The 24,348-nt window shown below is 37.6% G+C and overlaps 1 protein-coding gene across 1 annotated transcript in view; it reads left to right on the top strand.

Moving 5' to 3' along the window:
- Positions 1-22,851, top strand: part of NPEPPS (aminopeptidase puromycin sensitive) — a 105,874-nt gene extending 83,023 nt beyond the window's left edge. Inside the window, exons 13-23 of the mRNA XM_057536032.1 lie at positions 929-1,038; positions 3,151-3,214; positions 5,692-5,831; positions 7,642-7,776; positions 9,030-9,249; positions 13,822-13,964; positions 15,115-15,171; positions 18,010-18,117; positions 18,604-18,759; positions 19,030-19,077; positions 21,331-22,851. Of these exons, the coding sequence (XP_057392015.1) occupies positions 929-1,038; positions 3,151-3,214; positions 5,692-5,831; positions 7,642-7,776; positions 9,030-9,249; positions 13,822-13,964; positions 15,115-15,171; positions 18,010-18,117; positions 18,604-18,759; positions 19,030-19,077; positions 21,331-21,483 (1,334 nt within the window). The 3' untranslated portion in view covers positions 21,484-22,851. The remainder of the gene's footprint in view (positions 1-928; positions 1,039-3,150; positions 3,215-5,691; positions 5,832-7,641; positions 7,777-9,029; positions 9,250-13,821; positions 13,965-15,114; positions 15,172-18,009; positions 18,118-18,603; positions 18,760-19,029; positions 19,078-21,330) is intronic.
- The last annotated feature ends 1,497 nt before the right edge of the window (positions 22,852-24,348 follow it).

Consider the following 24,348-nt stretch of genomic DNA (forward strand, 5'->3'; position numbering starts at 1 on the left):
AAGAACAACTCCTCTTCAAGGTGCAGACCAAAAGTTTACCTCTTGTGAAGCCTTTATTCTTTGGATTTTTCTTTCTCTGTTCTTGCCCCTGTTATAGTATGTACCACATTGTATTGTTGTTTTGCTTATTCTACCACCAGAGTTGTTTGACCATATGGGTCAAAAACCGCATCAGCATTGAGTATTTTTTTTTTTTTTTTTTTCCTTAAGGATTTTTCTTTCTTTCTTTCTTTCTTTCTTTATTTATTTATTAATTATTTTTGTCTGTATTGGGTCTTCGGTTCGTGCGAGGGCTTTCTCCAGTTGCGGCAAGCGGGGGCCACTCTTCATCGCGGTGCGGGGACCGCTCTTCATCGCGGTGCGCGGGCCTTTCTCTATCGCGGCCCCTCCCGTTGCGGGGCACAGGCTCCAGACGCGCAGGCTCAGCAACTGTGGCTCACGGGCCCAGCCGCTCCGTGGCATGTGGGATCTTCCCAGACCAGGGCTCGAACCCGTGTCCCCTGCATTAGCAGGCAGATTCTCAACCACTGCGCCACCAGGGAAGCCCATCATTGAGTATTTTTTAACTTCTGTTAATTGAATGGGTATAATAGTTTTAAGTTTGTGAATGATTGTTTAGTAGTGACCTTGAATATGTTTCCATTTGTTTGTTTCTGTTTCTTGTTTGAACTCACCTGTTTGTCTTTTGTATATAACTTGTAATTTTTTAATAAATTGGAACAATTAAGAACATCTTAGAATATAAGACCATAGAGTTCACTTAATGGGAAGGCAAGGGGAACGTAATTTGGCCTACTGTTCCTGAACCTGAAAGAACCACAAAATTGGTCATTGTTGCAGTGTCAAGAGTTATATAAAATTTCTGGTTTGTTTAGGAAAATAAAAATGGAAACATTTTAGATTTTCATTGTTTGTATTTATCTTCTAGAGGATCTCTGGGAAAGTTTAGAAAATGCCAGTGGTAAACCTATAGCCGCTGTGATGAATACTTGGACCAAACAAATGGGATTCCCTCTCATTTACGTGGAAGCGGAACAGGTAAACTTATAAAAAGTCCTTCAATTTTTCTGATATTGTATTAAATGAAATTCAGTCAGTGTTATCAAATTTGCTTTTCTGTCCTTTAAGTATTCTAGGTAAGATTTAAACCAGCCCTTATACTCTTTCCTCAATGATTTATTATGTCTATACCAAACTATTTGTCCCCATGTCTTTAAAATTATACATGCTTATGGTAGAAAACAAAATATTGTCTGCCCTTACTGTCTCCAAGGAAAACACTGTAACCTTGTTGATATAGTTCTAAAATCACCAAATGAGGTTTATTCTGAGAATGCAAGGTTGGTTTAATATTAAAAAACAGTCAGTGTATTGACTCATAATCACTACATTAACAGAATCAAATTAGAAAAACCACATAATGACCTCACCTGATGCATAAAAAGGATTTGGTAAAATTCAACACCCGTTTATAATATCATTCTTTAAAATTAGTTTTTAGTGTTGGATGGCATTGTGATTTTGATTAGAATTGCATTCATATTAGTTGAACTGTTACCTGAATTCAGACAGGTGTAGTTCAAAATGAGTTGTCCTCCAACAGTACTGAGAATTACACATCAACCTATAATGCATACCAGAAAGTTTGTCTTAACTTAGTTTAATTGTATGAAACTATGAAATCATTCTCTTAATTTTCTTTGCCATGGTTTTATAAGCTCCATAGGGAATTAATTCCATTCTTTTTTAGGGAGGAAGATTCATAGCTCTTTTTTAGGTATGTGTTTGTCCTTATGGTTCTGCATTGTCCATGCAGCTAATATTTTACAAAGGCTCAATGTGGCAATCTTAAATAAAGTATACACATTGGAGGACCTCTCAGTTAGATTGGCTGCAAGAATTTGAAAAGGCAATTTAGGGAACACAATCATATTTGGTGAGAAAGGATATCTAAAACTTTAGTGAGCTATCATTGTGACCATTCTGTTTCTTTCTAGTTTATCAGAAGAGAGGACACTAATACCCCACTTCCTCCCAATGTTATTGAGACTCAGGAACTTTTCCATCAAGCTACTTTTTCTGCATCTTTTTTGTCTCCAAGCACAGCCAAACTAATCCTCCATTTTACATTACAATAAAAAGCCTGTCTATGACTCAATTCTTTTACAAATAGGAGAACTCTGCAACATTGTATCTTGATTATGATCTGTATCTCACTTTATATTCCCTAAATTTAAATATTTTTGCTTTATTTCTGAATCAATTTAAAAGTCACCTAATAACTTTTTCAAGGAAATCTATGTGATACAAAATTAATCAGTGATGTAGTATCAGTATTTAAGTTCATTAGTAGTTTCTTTATGGCATCAAAGTGGCCATTGCTTCCTCACTCAAATTTTTTAGTTTTTCATTTCTGTCTCTTGCAGTCAGTTCATCCCTTTATAAAGGTCATTGACCCAACTTAGTGTTTGATTTAAGTGATCTGAAAATTGTTGTATCTTGCGTTATTTAAAATGTCTAGGGCATAGTAACAAATGATAACTAAAACAAAAGGTTGCATATTTTTGAAGTATTTTTTAAAAAATATGTGCTTGCCTTTGTTGCTTCTGGCTTTTTAGTTTTTTGCAGTACCTCCCCCCGACTTTTTTTTGTGTTTCATTGCAAAGCTCATCCTTTGAAACAAGGTGTGTGCTGCTTTTATGTTTGTCAGTTGTTCTAAAAATGACTTTGGATTCTGAATTCAGAATTTGAATTCTGAATATTGAGTCCACATGCTAATTTAATGTTGCCACTTTTTGGAAGTAGAAAAGGCTAAAGACATAACCTTCCTCCATAAAAGTTAACTGTGTATCCTTTTTGAAAACTTTAACACTTTGAAGTTCTTATCTGGATACATATCTCCTCTCATGAGCAATATTTCATGGAACCTGGCCTTTAATTTTTAGAGTATTGTTATTTTGAGACCTTAATGAGAAATAGTGACTTTTCTTCCATTCTGTAGTATCATGCTCTTTATCACCATTGCATTTTGTATATTCAGGAGCTATTTGGCTATATGGTTTCACCTCTACTTTGTCACAGAGATGTCGTCCCCTCCAAAAAATAAAGTGTTGATGCTACTACAGCTTTTGTTTTGTTTTGCTTCTTTAGATAGAAGATGACAGACTACTGAGGTTGTCCCAAAGGAAGTTCTGTGCCAGTGGACCATATGTTGGTAAGCAAATGGCTATGAGTGGGAGCTGATCAGTGAGTTTGGATACCATACCATAGTGTTCCAACTAATAAGAAATAATTATCCATTTAAAAATATTTTTAATAGAATTAAACAGAAACAAGGTAATGGTAATAGAATAAAAACGAAATCTAGGAAATCAAAACAGGAGATTCATGGGGTATTTGTAGTATTGTCATATTCTTAGATTTTTGAAAGTCCATGTCTCTGTGTGTTATTGGGGGCTGTAATGAATGAAGAAGTATAGGAACACTCAAGAAGTGATGTCTCTAACCTTAATCCCTAAAAGAAGACTTGGTATGCATTTGTGTACTAAGTCTTATGCACTTGTGTACTAAGTACATTTGGTATACTTGTGTACCAAGTGTATACACTGTGGCTAATTTTTTTTTTTTTAATTCTTGGGGGTAGTAACTAAGCAAATAAATAAAGCCCAATGATTATTTAGATTTATTATATACCAGTCATTGTGCTAAGCACTATGACTGACCCTGATTTTATACTCTCAGCAACCCTATTAGGTAGGTCATATTATTTCTGTTTACAAATAGGGAAGCTGAGGCATAGCTAACTAAGTAAGTTAAATTGTGCAAGATCACCTATATAATAAGTCAAAGAGTAGGAATTCAAACAAAATAGTTGGATTATATAAGTTTATAATCCTTAAGTTTATACCCTTAACTATCACTCAACTCTGCTTTTTCAAATATTTCTACATGACATTAGACTCTTTTTTTTTTTTAATTTATTTATTTTCGGCTGTGTTGGGTCTTCGTTGCTGCACATGGGCTTTTTCTAGTTGTGGCGAGCGGGGGCTACTCTTTGTTGTGGTGCGTGGACTTCTCACTGCAGTGGCTTCTCTTGTTGCAGAGCACAGGCTCTAGGCGCGTGGTCTTCAGTAGATGTGGCACTTGGGCTCAGTAGTTGTGGCTTGCGGGCTGTAGAGTGCAGACTCAGTAGTTGTGGTGCAGGGGCTTAGTTGCTCCGCGGCGTGTGGGATCTTCCTGAACCAGGGCTCGAACCAGTGTCCCCTGCATTGTCAGGTGGATTCTTAACCACTGCACCACCAGGGAAGCCCGACAATAGACTCTTTTACCCAGGGAATTAAAGATGAATTGAAAAATCAAGAAGTAAACTGTTTTTCTGCACCTTTCTCACTTCCTTTAAAATAGTATTTCCCAACAGGGGGAAGGGTGTATCAGAATCACCAGTGCCTTTTCATGTTCCACCCACCAAATGATGATGCACTCTACTAGGTTTAAGAGGTACAGCCTTCAACCTTTTGCCTTCCTTAGCATTGAGAGTTACTCTTTAATAAGTATGTCTGACAAGTGAGGTGACATGTTTATTAACTAAATAAATAGTGTCACAGTTGCTGTTTTCTGCACATATCTGCAATCTGCATTGTAGGACTGACAGGTTTTGCAGGTCTTTCCAATACTCTGTGACCACTATAGGCATGATTAAAACCTGAATTATCCCAGTGTCAGGAGGGAATTTTCATTTGTGGTTTAGCCTGATAGCATAAAGCTATATAACTTATTAAGATAGTTTCATTAATGTACTGGGCAATGACTCTCTTTTGTTTGGCATCTTGATGCAAAATCTATTTTGCTGTATGATACCTAAGAGAGTGTATGTATTTGCCTTACAAAAGCTTTGGCTTTTAGATGTGACTCCTCAGTGTTCGAATCCAGCAGCTCCCAAGGTGTATCCTGTCTGTCGCAGAAATAAAATCAGCCCTTCAGTTTCTCTGCAGTGTATATACCTGTTAAGAATTGCACCTTAGGGCTTCCCTGGTGGCGCAGTGGTTGAGAATCTGCCTGCCAATGCAGGGGACACGGGTTCGAGCCCTGGTCTGGGAAGATCCCACATGCCGCAGCGCAGCTAGGCCCGTGAGCCACAGTTACTGGGCCTGCGCGTCTGCAGCCTGTGCTCCGCAACAAGAGAGGCCGCAACAGTGAGAGGCCCGCACACCGCTATGAAGAGTGGCCCCCGCTTGCCACAACTAGAGGAAGCCCTCGCACAGAAACGAAGACCCAACACAGCCATAAATAAATAAACTAATTAAATTAAATTAAAAAAAAAAAGAATTGCACCTTAGAATTTGTTTTTAAGTGCTATGTGAGAGCTTTAACCCACTCGAAATGTCTTTTATTATCTCTTTGCTCTGAAAAGGGAAAACAATTAAATTAAAATTGTTGTATTTGTGATTCTACAAGTAAACACAGTGTTCTCTTTTTTATAGGCTATTGTGATTTCATTAGTAAATTCTCTCTTCCTTATTATTATTCAGGTTACCTGGAAGAGTTCATGTACCATTAAAAATGAGCTATTGGCTTAACAATTGGATTCAAGCCCATGCATGGGACACCAGTCCTCTCTCTCTACCTTACCTTCTGTTTCTTCCAGTGAGAAATTATTTTTCAAGTTTCCTTTTTGTTCTTCTCTTGCTTAAGGAGAAGACTGTCCCCAGTGGATGGTTCCTATCACAATTTCTACTAGTGAAGATTCCAGCCGTGCCAAAATGAAGATTCTAATGGACAAGCCAGAGATGAATGTAGTTTTAAAAGATGTCAAACCAGACCAGTGGGTGAAGGTGAGTCCAGAAATGACATGGCCTTTTTTATCTTACCTAAATTGATTTATTTCTTTCATTTCCTTTATGCATTTTATGGCTGGCTCTAAATTCTACTGCTTCATTTTGGACTAGGACTTGAAAAGAAAAAAACATTTCTGAACTTTCTTGTGTGAAATTTAGGGCCAACTTTCAAATAGTATTGTCTAGATATTTGCCTTTATGTCAGGTAAGGGAGTGGTCAATAAGCAGTTACAAAGGGATAGGATTGAACAGGAAAAAACTAGTAGTCTATGTATAAAGTCACATTAACCAAAACATTTGTAGTCTTGCAACTTGAAACTGCCCTGTCATTGTAATAACATGTTAACTTCAGTGATGTGTTGTCATTGTGCATGTACAACTATAATCAAGTGAGATCAGACATATAATAATCAGTTTGTGTCACTGAAATGTGAAATTCCTTTTAGCTGGTGTTTTAAAGCCATTTCACAAAAATAGGAGTCAGTAAATATTATTTTTCATTATTCTGTACTCTGCCTTTCATAATGAAAGTATCTATTACAAACTTTTCTCCCAATTATAGGTTCCTAATAGGAATTATACATTGTCTCAGGCTTTTGTGCTTGCAGAACTATTTCTCCCTCTGTTTTAATTTTTTTAATATATTTTTATAATATACCCAATGGAATACTATATTACCATTTGAAACTACAATCTGGAACATATGTAGCAATATGAAATTTTTCTTATAAGAAAAAACACTATGATTGTAATTAGGTAATTAAAGGTGTTATTCCTATAGTAAAAGATAAAGGGAATCAATAAAATAATTACTGTATTAGAAATGTGAAGTGACTTAAATATATATAAATAGTAAAATATTTATATCTTTTTTAAAAAGTTAATTTATTTATTTTATTTTTGGCTGTGTTGGGTCTTCGTTTCTGTGCACGGGCTTTCTTTACTTGTGGCGAGTGAGGGCTACTCTTCGTTGCAGTGTGTGGGCTTCTCATTGCGGTGGCTTCCCTTGTTGCAGAGCAGGGGCTCTAGGCGCACGGGCTTCAGTAGTTGTGGCACGCGGGCTCAGTAGCTGTGGCTCACAGGCTTAGTTGCTCTGCGGCATGTGGGATATTCCCGGACCAGGGCTCAAACCCGTGTCCCCTGCATTGGCAGGTGGATTCTTAACCACTGCGCCACCAGGGAAGCCCAAAATATTTATATCTTATACTGTCATTTTATCATTAAAATATTTTGCATATAAATATTATCAAAAATATTTTTGACTGTTGGTAAATAGCCTACAGAAAATAATGATAGTCAATGATTACCTCACTTCAAAAATCATATGAAATTGCCTTTTAACTCCATGTAATTCTTTAAAATCTAGGACCTGACAGTTGTTATTGTATTGAGGCTCTGGGCTCATTAGATCAGTATTTGTAAAGGTTTAGTCTTCCTCCGAGATTTTATTGTCCATGTATTTTTATTTTGTAGTAAATGTTTTCTGTAAACTGAAAACCATTCACTGAAATTAGAAATAGAAACTTAGCCGCATTATATCCTCCTTTTCAGCCATGTTCTTTTCACTGTCGCTCACTTTGGCTCCCACTATGCCAAGTTTCTGTTTTCTTTTGCCTCTGTATTCATCTTTGACAACTGATTACTATCTTTATATGTTGTTTCATTTTAATACTTGTCTCTTAGCATAAATGATCTTTGTTGTTTTTCATCCAGATATACTAAAACTAGAACTTCTTTCCTACTTACAAAAAGTTGATTTAAAAAATAAATGCAGCTCTTTAATAATACCTGTTGGATATCTTTTCAGTTAAACCTGGGAACCGTTGGGTTTTATCGGACCCAATACAGCTCAGCCATGCTGGAAAGTTTATTACCAGGCATTCGTGACCTTTCTCTGCCCCCTGTGGATCGACTTGGATTACAGAATGACCTCTTCTCCTTGGTGAGCCTCCAGTAGTATGATGGATTTTGTTGATTAAAGGATTTTGTTTTTCCTGGAGTGCCTGACTGAAACATAACTAGAAGAATATAGTTCTTCCTGAAGGTTGAATGCCTTTAGGACCAAAGCAAATGACTAATTATTAATTAACATGGCAAGATTGAACCTATATAATTTACCAGAAACAAATCTCATTTTATTACTCCGAAGCCAGCTTTTTGCAACTATACTTAAACTATCCTTTGTAAGGCAAAAATTCTCTTCAACAGACATAGACATGAACCTTGAAGAAATTTCTCTACTTATGTGGTTTTTTAAAATAATTCAGAGTGATTTATATTTTTCTAAAATAGTGGTTGTACTTTGCAGGGAAAGTCTAGTAGAATTTTTTAACATTCTGTTACTATTCAAGTTATAATAGCCCATTAGCTTTAGAATTATATTTATATTTAGCTTTGTTCCAGAAAAAATTTTAAGGAGCAATTAGTAGTATTATCTTTATGACCCCAAAGCATAGGTTAGATAATTTCTAGATGTCTCTGTGATAAAATTGTCAGATTCCTCCTAGTGTTCCTTTAATTGGACTTGAAATTTTCATTCCCCTCTGCAGTAACTGGTTTTGGATTCCTCCTTTGTATAAACACAGATTAGCATTGATGCACAAAACCTCACATCTGCTGATTTCATTGCTGAGAGAGACCTGTCCCAGGAGAGTGGTGTGTTTGTGCAGTTGGCTGCTGTAACAGAAGTTCTTTTTCCTAACTCTGTTAGTCAGTTCTGAAAGGACTGAATTTGTAGTGCCTTCCAGTTTGCCTTCTTTTAGAAATGAGTAAAGGACAGGCTGACGTTGACACAGTTTGCAGGTCTAGTTTTGAAAGCGCCTCTGTCAAAAACCAAAGCCCCAACTGTTTTTGCAACTTTTCTGAAAGTATGAAAAATTTCAAAATAAAAAACAATGCCAAGACCCCAGAAACTGAATAGAAATAGGAAGTTAACTGTTTTCTTTCTTTTTCTAAATTGGTAGAATTTTAGCAATTTTTTAAAGTGGCTCTTCTATAAATAGCAAAAAAGTAAGGAATGGTGTCATAATACAGTTTTTATTTTATAAAATTCTATAGTGGTCTGAGCTTATATAGTCTAGTCTCTTCCTTAAGGGATGACTAACTAGCAGAAGATAATGCCAAAATTACATGCTTGTGTTTTTTGTTTTGCTTTTGTTTGAAGACTAGATTAATTTATGTTTTTTCCTATCCCAGGCTCGAGCTGGAATCATTAGCACTGTAGAGGTTCTAAAAGTCATGGAGGCTTTTGTGAATGAGCCCAATTATACTGTATGGAGCGACCTGAGCTGTAACCTGGGGATTCTCTCAACTCTCTTGTCCCACACAGACTTCTATGACGAAATCCAGGAGTTTGTGAAAGATGTCTTTTCACCTATAGGGGAGAGACTGGGCTGGGACCCCAAGCCTGGAGAAGGTAATGGATGTACTGAATGGGGAAAGAATTGATCAGAAATTGGTCCTTTTTTTACTCAGCTGTGGTTAACAATAACCATAGCATCATCTTTGTGTCTGCTGGATGTTACTGTGTATTCAGCTAACTAGATAGTAAGACTTAGGACTTTTCAGCCTCCTGGTGAAGTTACGTGGGTAACCAACATAAAAACAGTGGTGGCTATGTGTATTCGTTGCTAAATATGATTTATGCACAGAGCAAATGGTGGAAATAAAAGTCTTTCACAAAGTTCCAAAGGCCCATTTTTAGTAAAGAAAAGCTAAAGGGAATTTTGGATTATTTTATTTATTATTACCATAAATACCAGGCACCTTATGTGCAACTTGAAAAGGTGTTGAGAGACACGGGGCCAGTTTTCTGAATTAAAGGAGTTATTTGCTTTCTACATGTATTCTCTCCTCTTTATTTCTGTAATTATGTATTTACTCTTTTGCTGTCATTTAAATGTTGGGAATAGTGATTACAGGGCTTTAAATATAATTATTTTCTACCATATGCTAATAACTGAAGGTGGTATTTCCTCCTGCCCTTCTTGTTCTGGGAGTCTTTTACAATAAGAACAATAGTAACAATTATCTAGAGCTCCTATGTCTTTCTTTTATTGATTCAACAAATATTTATGTACCCAGTAAATGCCAGGTACCATACTAGGAGCTGGTGGTATAACAGTGAACAAAAAATCACCGTGTGGCTTACATTCTAGTGGAAGACACAGCAAACAGTTCAATAGATAATATTTTAGGTGGCAGCAAGTATCATGAAGAAAAATACAGTTAGGTAAGGTAGATCAGGAGTAAAAGGAGTAGTAAGCCACTATTTTATGGAGAGTGGACAGGAAAATGCAGGAAAACTAGTGAGGTGATATTTGAGCGTAAGCAGAGACCTGTAGGAGAGAACTGTGAGGATATCTAGTGGGAAAATGGTCCAAACAGGAAACAGCAAGTACAAAAGACCTGAGGCAGAGGCATGCTTAGATGTTCAAGGGATAACAAGGAGGCTGGTAAAGTCAGGACAGAGTAACTGAGGGAGAGAGGAGGGTGGAAGCATATCAGCTCCTATAGAACCCGTGGGACTTTCACGTTTAGTGGTATGAGAAACTCATTTGAGAGTTTAAAGCAGAGGAACATGACTTATTTACTCAGCTGTGTGAAGAACAGACTGTAGCAGGGGAGGCAAAAGAGGAAGCAGGGAGACAAGTTAGAAAGCTATTTCAGTAATCCAGTTAGGTGTTGGTTGCAGGTAGCACTTGTAGGTAGTAAATTCTGGGTATTTTTTTTTTTTTTTTTAAAGGTTTTATTTATTTATTTATTTATTTATTTATGGCTGTGTTGGGTCTTCGTTTCTGTGCGAGGGCTTTCTCTAGTTGTGGCAAGCGGGGCCACTCTTCATCGCGGTGCGCGGGCCTCTCATTATCGCGGCCTCTCTTGTTGCGGAGAACAGGCTCCAGACGCGCAGGCTCAGTAATTGTGGCTCACGGGCCTAGTTGCTCCGTGGCATATGGGATCTTCCCAGACCAGGGCTCGAACCCGTGTCCCCTGCATTGGCAGGCAGATTCTCAACCACTGCGCCACCAGGGAAGCCCCTGGGTATGTTTTGAAGGTAGAACTGAAAATACTTGGTGGTGGCCTGTGTGGTGGAGAGAAAGAGGGGAGTCATCAAATTTTGGCCTGAAGAACTGGAAGAGTGAAGTTACCATATACAGGGACGGGGAAGACTGCTGTAGAAGCAGATTTGGGTGCAAAAGGGAATCAGCAGTTTGGTTTTGGACATCTTAAATTTGAGGTCCTTTTAGACATCCAAGTGGGGAGTCCCATGCCTAGAGGTCCAGGCTGAATAGATACATTTAATGCGTAGATGGTATTTACAGCCATAAGATTGGATGAGGGCACGGCCAGTCGAAGATTTAGAGATTGGGTAGAAGAGGAGGAATCAGAAAGGGAGATTGACGGGACAATAAGGTAGGAGAGACAGGAGGGAAAGGAGTGTCCCAGAAGCCTTAAAGAAGCAGTAGAGAGGGAGAAGTGATCATCTGTAACAAATGCTGCTCGAAGTCAGGCAGAATGATGAAGAACTGATGATTGCATTGGCCAAGTTCTGTGGCGTGGTGATGAACAACACCAGAATGGGAAGAGAGGAAAAGGAGACAGCACTTTTAGACAACTTTTTAAAGGAGTTTTGCTAAAAAGAGGATCAGATAAAAGGGGATAGTCTGGAGAGAGATGTGAGGTCAAGGGGGCTTTTTTTTTTTTAAAGTGGGAGACTTTATAATATGTTTTTGTGCTGATGAAAATGACGCAGTAATAGAAAAATTCATGATGTGAAAGAGAGGTAATTGCTGGAGTGATGGCTGAATAATCGAGAGGAGTCAGGATCCATTGCACAAGTGGAGGAGTTGGCTTTAGGTAGGAATACAGCAGATCCATAAGAACAAGACAGGAAGTATATGGACACAGATGCAGGTAAATAGGTGGATGTTGCACTTTTCTTTCATGATGATAATATGTGAAACTTTGGGGGCTAAAAAACGCCTTTTTGAAAGAGGGAGAATGTCATTAGTTTCCCAGCTTTATAGATGGAAGAATCAAACATAGCAAAATAATAAAAATATTGCCTGTATCAACACAGCAAATCAGCACCAGAATTATAAATTGGTTCTTATAAGAACCTTCACTAGCGTCGTGTTATCTATTGATTTCTTATGGTTTTCTTAAACTTATTTTTTATGGAGTTACTATTTAAATATGGCAAAATGTGCATGTTCAATTCAGTGACTTGACAAATGCATACAACATTTCCATCACCACAGGAGGTTGCCCTCAGGCCACTTCCCAGTCCCTGCCACTCTACCCACCCCACCAACCCTCACATCCCCTGCAGGCAAACACTATTCTGACTTCTTTCACCCTAGATTAATATGGTCTCTTCTAGAACTTTATATAAATGGAATCATATAGTCTGTTCTTTTATCTGGCTTGTCTCACTGAGTATAACGTTCTAGAGATACATCCTTTTTATCGCTGAGTGCTATTTCATTGTATGAATATACCACAATTTATTTGTCCATTGTGCTGTTGCAGTCCATCAGTTTGTATGCTAGGTTAACTATTTTTTTTTGAGGTATAATCAATATACCACAAAATGCACTCTTTTAAATATACAATTCAGTCTTTTTTCACAATGTTGCACAACAACCAGCACTATCTAATTCCAGAACAATTTCTTTACCCTCAAAAGAAACTCCGTACCCATTGGCAGTCACTCTCTATTCCCTGGCAACCCAGTCCCAGGCAGCCACTAATCTGCTGTCTCATGGATTTGTCTGTTCTGGCATTTCATATAAATGGAATCATACCCTGTGTGGCCTTTTATATTTGGCTTCTTTCATTTAGTATGTTTTCAAGGTTCATCCATGTTGCAGCATGTATCAGTACTTCATTTCCTTTTATAGTCAAATAATATTCCATTGTATTATATGGATATACCACATTTTCTTTGTTCATTTATCAGTTTATGTATGTTTGGATTGTTTCTACTCTTTGACTGTTAGGAATACTGTTATGAACATATGTATACAAGTTTTTGTATAGACAAATACTTTCATTTCTCTTGGGTATATACCAAAGAGTGGAATTGCTGGGTCATACGGTAACTCTGTGTTTAACCTTTTGAGGAATTGCTGGACTGTTTTTCAAAGTGGCCACACCATTTTACATTCCTACCAGCAATGTATGAGGGTTCTAATTTCTCCCCGTCCTTGCCAACACTTGTTATTGTCTCTTTTATTCCAGCCATCCTAATTGGTGTGAAGTGGTTATCTCGTGGTTTTGATTTGCATTTCCCTAATGGCCAGTGATAGCTTATTGGCCATCTGCATATCTTTGGAGTAATCTATCAGATTTTGATTTTAAAAATCTAAGATTTCAACGTAATATACCCGGCATACGCATAGCACAGGGAGATCAGCTCGGTGCTTTGTGACCACCTAGAGGGGTGGGGGATGGGGAGGGTGGGAGGGAGGGAGATGCAAGAGGGAAGCGATATGGGAACATATGTATATGCATAACTGATTCACTTTATTATAAAGCAGAAACTAACACACCATTGTAAAGCAATTATACTTCAATAAAGATGTTTAAAAAAAAAAATTTCTACCCTGAAAAAAAAAAAATATACCCGGCATACTAGTTCTACATGTGACCTTTCTCTAAATCTTGGGTCAAAATTGCATGATCTAAGTCTGTTCCTTTCACACATAATTCTTATTAGTGTAATTACCTAGATGGAGTGAACATTTAGTAAATCCAGTTGGCATTGTAACTATAGACAGAGGCATCATATTTGCTTGTCTAGTGTGTTAAGCACTTCATTTCATTCTTATTTGATAAATTTAAATCAAGTGTTCTCTCGAGTACTAAGGTAATTGTTTGTTCAAGACCGTAGACACGGTATAACACAATTATAAGATATCCAGGTGGCATATTTGTAAAAATAAGCTTTTTAAGTAGTTCTATATCTCTTTTACTTCTCAATCAGGTCATCTAGATGCACTCCTGAGGGGCTTGGTTCTGGGCAAACTAGGGAAGGCAGGACATAAGGCAACATTAGAAGAAGCCCGTCGTCGGTTTAAGGACCATGTGGAAGGGAAACAGATTCTCTCCGCTGATTTGAGGAGTCCGGTAGGTTTTCAGAATAAAGTACCTTGATTTCTAGGTGACTGCATCATTCTGTGTAGTGTGGAATGTGTTTAATAGTAACCAAAAATGACCTAAGTATTGACTCACAAATCATGTCTGATTCTTTTCTTTATTTTTTTCATTTATTTATTTATTTATTTTCTTTACTTATTTTTTTTTTTTTTTTACTTTTTGGCTGTGTTGAGTCTTAGTTGCGGCATGCGGGATCTTCACTGAGGCACACAGTCTCTTCGTTGCAGCACTCAGGCTTCTCTCTAGTTGTGGCATGCGGGTTTTCTCTCTCTAGTTGTGGCACATGGGCTCCAGAGCACGTGGGCTCTGTAGTTTGCAGCAGACCGGCTCCTTCGTTGAGGCGCGCGAGCTCAGTAGTTGTGGCACACAGGCATCTAACCTGTGTCTCCTGCATTGCAAGGCGGATTTTTTACCACTGGACCACCAGGGAAGTCCCCTGATTCTTTTATTTTTTTAAGATATTTTATTACAATTTTTTTTTTTTTGGCTTTGCATGGGCTTTCTCTAGCTGCTGCGAGTGGGGGTTACTCTTTGTTGTGGTGCGCGGGCTTTTCATTGTGGTGGCTTCTCTTGTTGCAGAGCATGGGCTCTAGGTGCACAGGCTTAGTAGTTGTGGTGCATGGGCTCAGTAGTTGTGGCACGTGGGCTCTAGAGCACAGGCTCAGTAGTTGTGGTGCACAGGCTTAGTTGCTCCACAGCATGTGGGATCTTCCCAGACCAGGGATCGAACCCGTGTCCTCTCCATTGGCAGGCAGATTTCCAACCACTGTGCCACCAGGGAAGTCCCTCCTGATTCTTTCAATATACACCACTTATGAGGTCTGTAGGCAGCTTCTCATTGATGTCAAGCTTCTCAGTCTGCACTAGGGTACTGAAAGGTGATTGACTATCTGTGCACATTCTCCTGAGACACTGGTGTGTTCTGCTGTTACTTACTACCTGCCATCTACCTTTCTGGTTGTTTATCTGGGCTCTTAGATCCTTGCCACAATTTGTATTAATATGTAATATCCACACAATTTTTTTTGACTTGCTTTCTGTCTTTTCTGAACATTAGAATATTTGGAACAAGATACATTTAATCAGATGCCTTCTTTTTTGTTCCTGTATTCTTTTGTAGGTCTATCTGACTGTTTTGAAGCATGGTGATGGCACTACCTTAGACATTATGCTGAAGGTGAGTAAATTTAGAAAGGGCTCCCATTTTCTGCTTTTTAAGTTGAATTAACATAGAGTATGAGCTTGAGTGGTTAAAAAAAAGTCCTGGCAAAAGAAATACATGCTGATATGCATACTGTAGACATGCAAATATTAGGAAACTGTGGGAGAAATATATAATATCTGTTTATCTGTACTACCAATACAAGTGCCAAAAGTCATCTAAATTTTTCACTTTTTTTTTTTTACTCACGAATTTATACATCTTAAATCTTAATACTGAAATGTTAATTTTGATTAAAAAGTCAAGTTCTTAAAACTTTTCCCATCAATGCAAATTTACTTGGGGTTCTGCCCATTTTATACAAAAGGTTTGTTTCTGTGCTTAGAAAAGGGATAGATGATTAGGTGTCTCAAGGGTTTGGTCTATGCCAGTGCCTCTTATGAATGGACAGGAAATTAATTCACTTGCTTTCACAGCCTCTGTAGTTTCCCAGGGTGGTTGGCATATAATTAAACTCCGACTTAGAAAAATATAGGTAAAACTTTCCATGTCCTTGTAATGGCAGCGATCGGTTTGAAAGTCCTAATGCTGTGGAACAAGTGCTATCTCCAGTCCTTGTCCGTGCAGTTAGTAGTCTAAGAAATAACTTGACAATCTGGTTGCATTAGAGGTGGAGAGAGCTGATTCTACTTATTACCATTAAATAAAATGTGCAAAATGTGCCCAAATACCCAAATCATCTATCAGACCCATTCATTAAATGATCCGCACTTAGGGAGACAAACAGGATGGGAATGGGATGTGCTTTAATACTTCTACCCTTAATCAGAATACTTTTCTTATCCCAAGTGGATCAGAATTGCAAATCTAATTTCTAGTATTTTAGTTCTAAACAAATCCTATTTAAATGATTAGAATGTTTTAAAAAATATGTATTATAAACTTTATTTAAGAAACTACATCTCAAACTGTATTGCTTTAACTACCTATCTTGTATAAGGATTTCCTTTCTAATAACATAAAAAAATATACTTTGGGTTTACCTGTCAACTAAATGACATTAAGGTCCCTTCTCATTCTTAATATTCTGTGATCCTATGCACTATAAATCATGTATTTCTTTGCATATGAAACGAAGTACTTGGTATTTTTTGTCTATTCCATAAAGGTGTGGGAAAAATAGGGGTTCTGAAATTTTCATGAGAGGTACTCTGACATTTTCATGTCATGGCATATTTTGAAGAATTTATACTAGTATGTTTATTTAATAAATGTTTGCATCTAACACAAGGGAGCTCACAGTGATTCAGCTTTACTATGGAAAGAGCTCTAATGAAGGCAGAATCAGGGTTCTTCAAGAAACCAGTCAGGGGAGGTTGCAGAGGGATGGATTGGGAGTTTGAGATTAGCAAATGCAAACTATTATTATGTATGTATAACTGAATCACTTGCTGTACATCAGAAACTAGCACAACAATGTAAATCAACTATACTTCAATAAAATAAATTTAAAAAAAAAAGAAAGAAACCAGTTGATGAGAGATGAGGAAGACTGTTTTCTGTTGGTAATTTAGGAATAATGAAGCAGGATAAATAACTTTAATTCAAAGTGTATTTGAAATGTGGTGTTATGGTGCCATCTAGTGGACTCCTGTAACAGGTTCTCCAGGGGGTGGGGTGGGGAATGCTTCCTAAAAGCCAGAGTTCAGACCTTGAGTATTAGAGCTGAAAAGGACCTTAGAAATCATCTGTCCACCCCACTCATTTTACAGATGGGGAAACTGAGACCCGGAGAGGTTAAGGACTTAGTCAAGATCACACAGCTAGTTAGAGGCAAAACTGGGACTAGAACCCAGGTCTTCTGACCTCCTATCTATTTTACTACACTGCTGCTCAAAAGAGTCCAAAGGAAAGGAAGAGGAAACTGGGAGCTGTGATGGGGTCTCCAGACACTGGTCAGTGTTAAATCTTCAGAGGGGAAAAAAGGTCAAGAGAGTCTATAAATTAAGTTGTCCTAGAGAAGTATCTCATATACATTTGTAGTTCTAATTTTAAAAAATATATAATAATATTTTGTTTCTAATTATGAAAAAAGATTTTGGTATACTCACTATGGAAGATTTAGAGACTAGAAAAGTATAAAGAAGAAAACAGAACTTACCTGTAATTTTAAAAACCTCACAAATATAGCATGTATAATATGATCTTATTCCTGATTTGGTTTTTCTTTATGCTTTTCTGTTTTCTTAATAATCTTCATTCAGCATGTGCTGCTTTTGCAGTTAAAAAATGTGATGATCCCACTGATCAGAGACCATTATTATTGTTAACATTTTGATGTGTTTTCAGGTTTTTTTTCCCCTTCACATTAACTTTTTAAAAATTTAGAATCATTTTGCTTTGTCTCTCTTCTTTCATTTAATATATCAAGAGCATGTTTATGTCATCAAATATTCTTAAAATATTACTTTCAATAATGCATCTTATATTTTTCACTATTGTAAATAGTGAAAAATATTACAAATTGAAGTGGTATTAGTAATTATTATTTTGCTCATCTAACATAGAACATTAGTCAGACATCAGTGAGTAAAGAATTTGGTCATGACAGGTTGACGCCTTAGATCTTGATGTTGAACTGCTCAGAACTGATGACAAGCTCTTCATACAGTAAGCACTTACACCTAGTGTCTTACTATGGGGGCACATGACAAATTTAGTGCCCAAACATCTTGAAAAATATTCTTTTGTTAATTTCATATCCTGCAGTCTTAGCCAATAAGAATGTAGAGCAAAAGTTTCACCTTAATGGGGGAGAAGTTAATTATCTCTATCTGTATTTTTTCACTATAGCTTCACAAACAAGCAGATATGCAGGAAGAGAAAAACCGGATTGAAAGAGTCCTTGGGGCTACTCTTTCACCTGAATTGATTCAAAAAGTCCTCACGTTTGCACTTTCAGTAAGTTACAATGAAAACTGCTTTTAGAGGGAATTGTTACCCACTGATCTGTAGCAAGTGTCCTTGATTCAGTATTCTCTGCCTTAACCCTAGACTAAAGGCTCCCTCATTCTTGGAGGACTGGAATAAGCTTTTGTTACTAATCACTGTATCTCCCTCTAGTGGTGAGAATCAGAATAGTTGGGAGAGGAAATAAACTGGAAAGCTGACACATCCCTGTGCCTACTTTCTGTCTCTCCCTTTCTTTACCCTAGAGCAAGTATCTATTGAGCAGCCTGTTTGTACCCATCCCAGTGCTTCATTCTCAATTTGGCTGATCTTTAGGTTAAACATGCTCCTCTTTGTTAGAAGCTTCTGGTGCCAGTTATTCCTAAAATAATAAGTGTCTTCCGTGGGATTACTTGGGTACCTCAACAGCATTTGCCCTTTCTGGCAGCAGACGATGTTCTGGATATGGTAGACTTTTAGTTCTCTTCCTCTTTTTAGGAAGAGGTACGTCCACAGGACACTGTATCAGTAATTGGTGGAGTGGCTGGAGGCAGTAAGCATGGAAGGAAGGCTGCTTGGAAATTCATAAAAGACAACTGGGAAGAACTTTATAATCGATACCAGGGAGGATTCTTAATATCTAGACTAATAAAGGTAGGTGAAAATTTTTATTTTGAGTAGCTTGCTTATCATGGATATTGAGAGACATCCATGATTCACTAGATCCATAGATCATGGCCTTTGCTTTTTAAGTTTCCTTAAGTAGTTATTAGCTTTACTAAAGAGTTTCTCCATAACCCATCGTGTACCCTCTAGAATAAACTGAAGTTGGGAAAGAATGGAATGATTTGTTTTTATGGTAAATGGAAGTTTGTTCCTAAACTCTTAGTTGTTCTTACTATTGATAAACCTTTTTTTTTTCAGCTATCAGTTGAGGGATTTGCAGTTGATAAAATGGCTGGAGAAGTTAAGGTAAGGAAAGGAATGTTTACTTTTCACTTTTCAATCCAGTAAGTAAAAACACTAACCAAATTGTAATGATAGAGTGTTGGGGTAATGTTGTACTTTAGGGTCTCCATGTTCTTGCTAGGAGAAGGACAGGTTAGGTTGTATCTCTAATGCTTGAAGAATTTAGAGTTGGAATCATCTTTGGGGCATTGAAGTGTGGTTGAAAGAATGTGGAACTTGACATCAGTCGACCTGGGTATAAATCTGTGCTCTGCCCCTTGTTAGCTGTGTAACTTCAAGCAAGTTTTTTTAACCTCTATGAGCCTGGTTCCTCATCCATAAAATGAGGTGTTAAGATTGTTATTTAGATTAAGTAACATAGGGGGCCTGGAACATAGTAGGTCCTTGATATTAGTTCTTCTTCCTTTTCTAAAACCTTCATAGGTCTTTTGTAGGCACAATGAGACAAGATGACTATGTAGGGACTCTCCTCTTAGCTCTTAGAAAGACTGATAATCAGTTTAGTGGCAGTTCAGCGTTTGGAGGACAAATCTACACTGATTAGGAAAATCTTAACTTTAAGCCTTTCATTGCATTTAATTGCAAAGTATTTTTTAAGTGTCACTTCCACCTTCATTCTTGAAAGCAAGGGGGTTATCAGGTGTGAATTTGGAAATTCTGAGAGCTGTAATGTTTGATTCACTTTATGAGCCATTGTTAGAAATAAGATTCATTTAGTTTACATTGTGTATTGTATTGTGTAAATAATTACTTTATTGTAAAGGTAATAAATACTCTGAAGGAGAAATACGTATAATTAGTTTGAGGGGAGGGCAGTGGTTAAGCTCAGGTTGGTAAAGTAGGTAGAGGCCAGACCGAGGAGGGCCTTGTAGGCCATATTAAAATTTTCCTAAGAATGGGAAGCCCTTGAATGGCTTACAAACCAGATCAAGTCACTCCTTTGTTTATATAGTAAAAATTTCAGTCTGGCCGCAGTGTGGAGAATGCATAATTTGGAAAGGAGAAGAGAAAATGTCAGGAAGCTAACTCTCCAAGCAAAAGTGATTTAGTAGCTTGGAGAAGATGGAGTAAGAAAGAAATTCAGGGGCTTGATTTTGTTAAACTTTAATTCAGCCAGTATTTACTGAGTGGCTTCTCTGTGTTGTGAACGTATCTGGGGAGGAAGAAGGAAGAGTCAAGGATAATTCCCAGGTTTCTGGTATGTAAATAGTGGTGCTGTTTCTTGAGGTGAAATGAGAGGAAGTCTTGTATCTTACTCAGGCCCTAAGAACCCAACTGTGATAGGAGCCTTGGAGCAGGAGCCATTGTCATCCATGTAAATAAAGTTATTGATTTCTAAAAGGTCTAGACTTAATCTGATGAATTAGTCATTCTCTCTTATATACCTGTGATGACTAGCTCAAAGGGAAGACCCCTATCCTTTTGCTGGTTGGTATTTTCTATGGAACCAGGTATACTTCATTAGAAAATGGTTTATTCAGCGTTTAATCAATAAGCATTGTGATAATTACAAGAAACTCTGAAGTAGTTTTACTGTATGAAAAATGTGAGTCTATAAAATTTTAAATTATTAGGATATAGAAGCAACTTAAGCTTCTTAATTTTATCAACCCTTACAAATTAATCTTTATTTCAAGCAGCCAAAATGTGTTGAGTCCTTAACTACTCTGTGCCAAGTATTATGCTAACTGTTTATATGGGTTGTCTCTTTAATCTTCTGGAGTAAATATTTTCTCATAGATGAGAAAACATACTTAGAGCAGTTAATTTACTCAGTCACAGGTTAGTACATGATGGAGCCTAGATCAAGTCCCAAGGCTGATTCCAAAACCTAGACTTCAAGTAGGTTTTTTAACCCCTGTGAGCCAGTTTCATCTGTAAAATGAAGTGGTAAGACTGTCATTTAGATGAAGTAACTAACACAGGGGGCCTGGAACAGAGTAGGTCCTTGATATTAGTTCTTTTTTACTTTCTTTTGCTGGTTGGACAATGAACTTAAAAGAAAGGCCGTAGGTTCTGTCTCTTTACTGTTAACTTTTGATTAGGTTGTAAGCATATAATATATTTGGAGGAGAATTCCTGTAGGCAGGTACAAGGAGCTGCTTGTTTTCTTTTAGCCTGGAGGTGGCAGTGGTAAATTTTCATGAGTGAAGCTTATGAACCCTTTATAGACAGTGGGTATTTTTTCATAGCCTGTGATATTAGCTTCTTACTATTGCTGGTAATGATCCTACATTCTGGGTTGTTTTATACCAGGCTTTCTTCGAGAGTCACCCAGCTCCTTCAGCTGAGCGTACCATCCAGCAGTGTTGTGAAAATATCCTGCTGAATGCTGCTTGGCTAAAGCGTGATGCTGAGAGCATCCACCAGTACCTCCTTCAGCGAAAGGCGTCACCACCCACAGCGTGAACCCGGAGCATGCCGCCACTGCGGTTCTGCTGCTTCATGCAGGGATAAGGTGGAGCAACCGAACAGCTGATTCATATGCCAAGAATTTGGAGTCTTCTTTCAAGCTAGTGGGGGTTGGACAATGAATGTAGTTAACTGGTTCCTGCTCACACTCCAGAATTAAGTTCTATTGAAAAAGGAAAATCAGCAATTCAGCAAAAAAAATAAAAAATAAAAAAATGTAAATATGATAGTAATAAAATAGAGCATAACGAAACTGTGAAACTTCCTGAAGCCTTGTCAGTGGTTAAAAGTATTTAACACTCTCCTGTTAATGACAGATGTTCTGTTTTTATAACCTACCAAAAGGAAACTAGAGGCTTCTGGGTAAAGAGGATTTTTGTGAAATGGGTTCTACAAGCAGCCTACAAGCCAAGGGTAGTGTCCATTGCTGGGGATGTTAAACATGAAAGGCTGATAGCTGGTATAACATAGAGTCTGTGCATAATCTCAAGTGGGTTTTTTTTTTTTTTTTTTTTGGCATGGGGACTGATCAGGAAGATATATTTTCCTGCATAACTCAATCTGAACCAAGGATTGTAGTTTTCCTCCTTGCTTTCCCTTCTGTGTGACCCCTTGGCAAAAAAAAAAAAAAAAAAAAAAAAAGTTTAAAAAAAGCAACCTATCCTGGTCTGGGTTTTTTCCTCCCCTAGTTCCATCCCCAACCCACCACCCCGGTGTCCTTCTTAGAGATAAAGAAATAATAAGGAAACATCTTTTATAGCCACATTAAATAAGAGAAACTGATATACATTTTTTTCTTTCTTTTTTAAGATGACTTTTAAGAACCCTGAAATGCATATAGGTGAGACAATAGAAATGAAAGGTTTTCATCCAGGCCTTTCTGAAGGAGTTACTCTGCTGCAAATGGTCTTAGTTGTCTGACAGGCCAACTGTTGAATCTCTTTATGACAGTATCAACACTGGCTTCTTCTGGTTCATTTCGGGCATGTAAGAAGTCATTGGTAACTGCTGCAGGGCCTGTATATTAGTGGTAACTGGTTTTAAAAACAACAAAGACTATAAGCCTGTGTGTGCCACTCTGCTTCCACAGTGTATCCTACTAACAAGCCTCACCAACCTAATCCAGTAAATTTTAAGTCTAAATCTCATTCCTTTCCTCTTTCCCTACCTTTTTTCTTTTCTTTTTCTTAAAAAAAAATATTTTTGTGTGTTATTAACAGGAATTCATATTTGGTGTGGCTTAACTGTATTTCAGAAGGTCATCAGATTGTGAGACTGCTTCCTTGAAACATTTTTGTGCTATTGTTTTAAAAAAAAATAATTAAAAAACAGTTGGCGTTAATAAAAATGTCAATGTGAAATAGATGTCCTGATGTCCTTTATTCTCTCTGATAAGCAACTAAAACCTTTCCTGTCATTCAGTAGGATTATAAGAAGTTTTACTACCATAGGATTTTTTTGAGTCTGAGAAAATCCAGTTGCTGAATTCCTAATGAATAGTACCTAACCAGAGAAATCCTAAGATTCCTCCTAAATTAGTTCTGGGTTAACTCAGAAGTCTCTTAGAGTCAGCATTCAGGAGTTAACTTGAGCCTGCCAGTTCCCATTTATTGAGGCTTCCTTTTATCTAGGCATGTGCCATTGGCAAAGCAGGGGCATCAAAAAGAAATTCTGCTTTAGTTAAAGAACTCACAATCAAATTCTGGAAAGAAGTTATTTTACTTTCAGCATACATGCAAGTTTTGCGTATACTGGTTTAGCAGTTTGAATTGTGTTGGGGAAAAGGTTGCGCTAGGTATCTTCCGCTTCCTCTTTAGAACTGCTTTTCATCCTGCTCTGCGTCCCAGGAGGTATTGACCCCCATGGACTGCATTAACAGGCTCCTTTGCCCTCTGACTTCAGGTTGTGTTGATCCAATTAGTAACACCCTCAGAAGATCAAAAGGCTGAGGAATGGATATTTAGAAGCTAGGGTATTTATTCCCCTGGCTTCTAAACTGCCAGGTCACATATGTTGTCTTGAGTCCCTCAACCAAGGACTGCGACTCCTATCAAGCAGCCTCTCTAGCTTCTTGCTCCTTCTCTTTGGCCCTTCAGATCTAGGGATAGAAAGGACCACTCATTTACTAGCTCTGGATAACTCCATTATTCCTTGTTGGTTTCTCTGAACTCTGCCCATGTCTTTGTAAACAGTCCCTTTATTAAACCTTTCTCAAATTACCCAGTTTTAGTGTATTCTGTTTTCTACTAATATCTTGATCTGGGCACCACAGTCCTGATGCTTTGGGTCTCTAAAGGTCTTAATCCGACATTTTGCATGTCAGATTTTTTTGTTTTGTTTTGTTTGGCCACACCACGAGGCTTGCAGGATCTTAGTTCCCCGACCAGGGATTGAACCTGCACCCTCGGCAATGAAAGCGCATTAACCACTGGACCGGCGGAGAATTTCCTGTCAGATGTTTTAATTTGTCTTCCAAATAGCTCCTTATCCTAGGTAATACACTCATCTTACAGATGAGAAAGCAGGCACCGAAAAATTAGGCAAAGTAGTTAAACAGCAAATAACTCTCAGTACTAGTGATCAGCACAAGCTTGCCAGTCTGCAAAATCCTGTGTTCTCCCAGCTAACTGTTAGGTCTCCACAATTAGAAGATCATACAGTCACACTGGACCCAGGCAATAGCTTTAAAGATATTCAATCATTTTCCTTTTCCCTAATATTCTTCGGTTAAAATTTTTAGTGGAAATCAGAAGGTTGGAAAGAAAGATGAATGTGTTGTTATTTCCTTACAGAGAATGTTATTTTATATTTTATTAATGGGAAGCAGTAAAGCCTTTTGGGACAGTGGGCAGTTGTGGGTGA

The sequence above is a fragment of the Balaenoptera acutorostrata genome, chromosome 20 (genome assembly GCF_949987535.1).
Source record: "Balaenoptera acutorostrata chromosome 20, mBalAcu1.1, whole genome shotgun sequence".
Classification (NCBI taxonomy): domain Eukaryota; kingdom Metazoa; phylum Chordata; class Mammalia; order Artiodactyla; family Balaenopteridae; genus Balaenoptera; species Balaenoptera acutorostrata.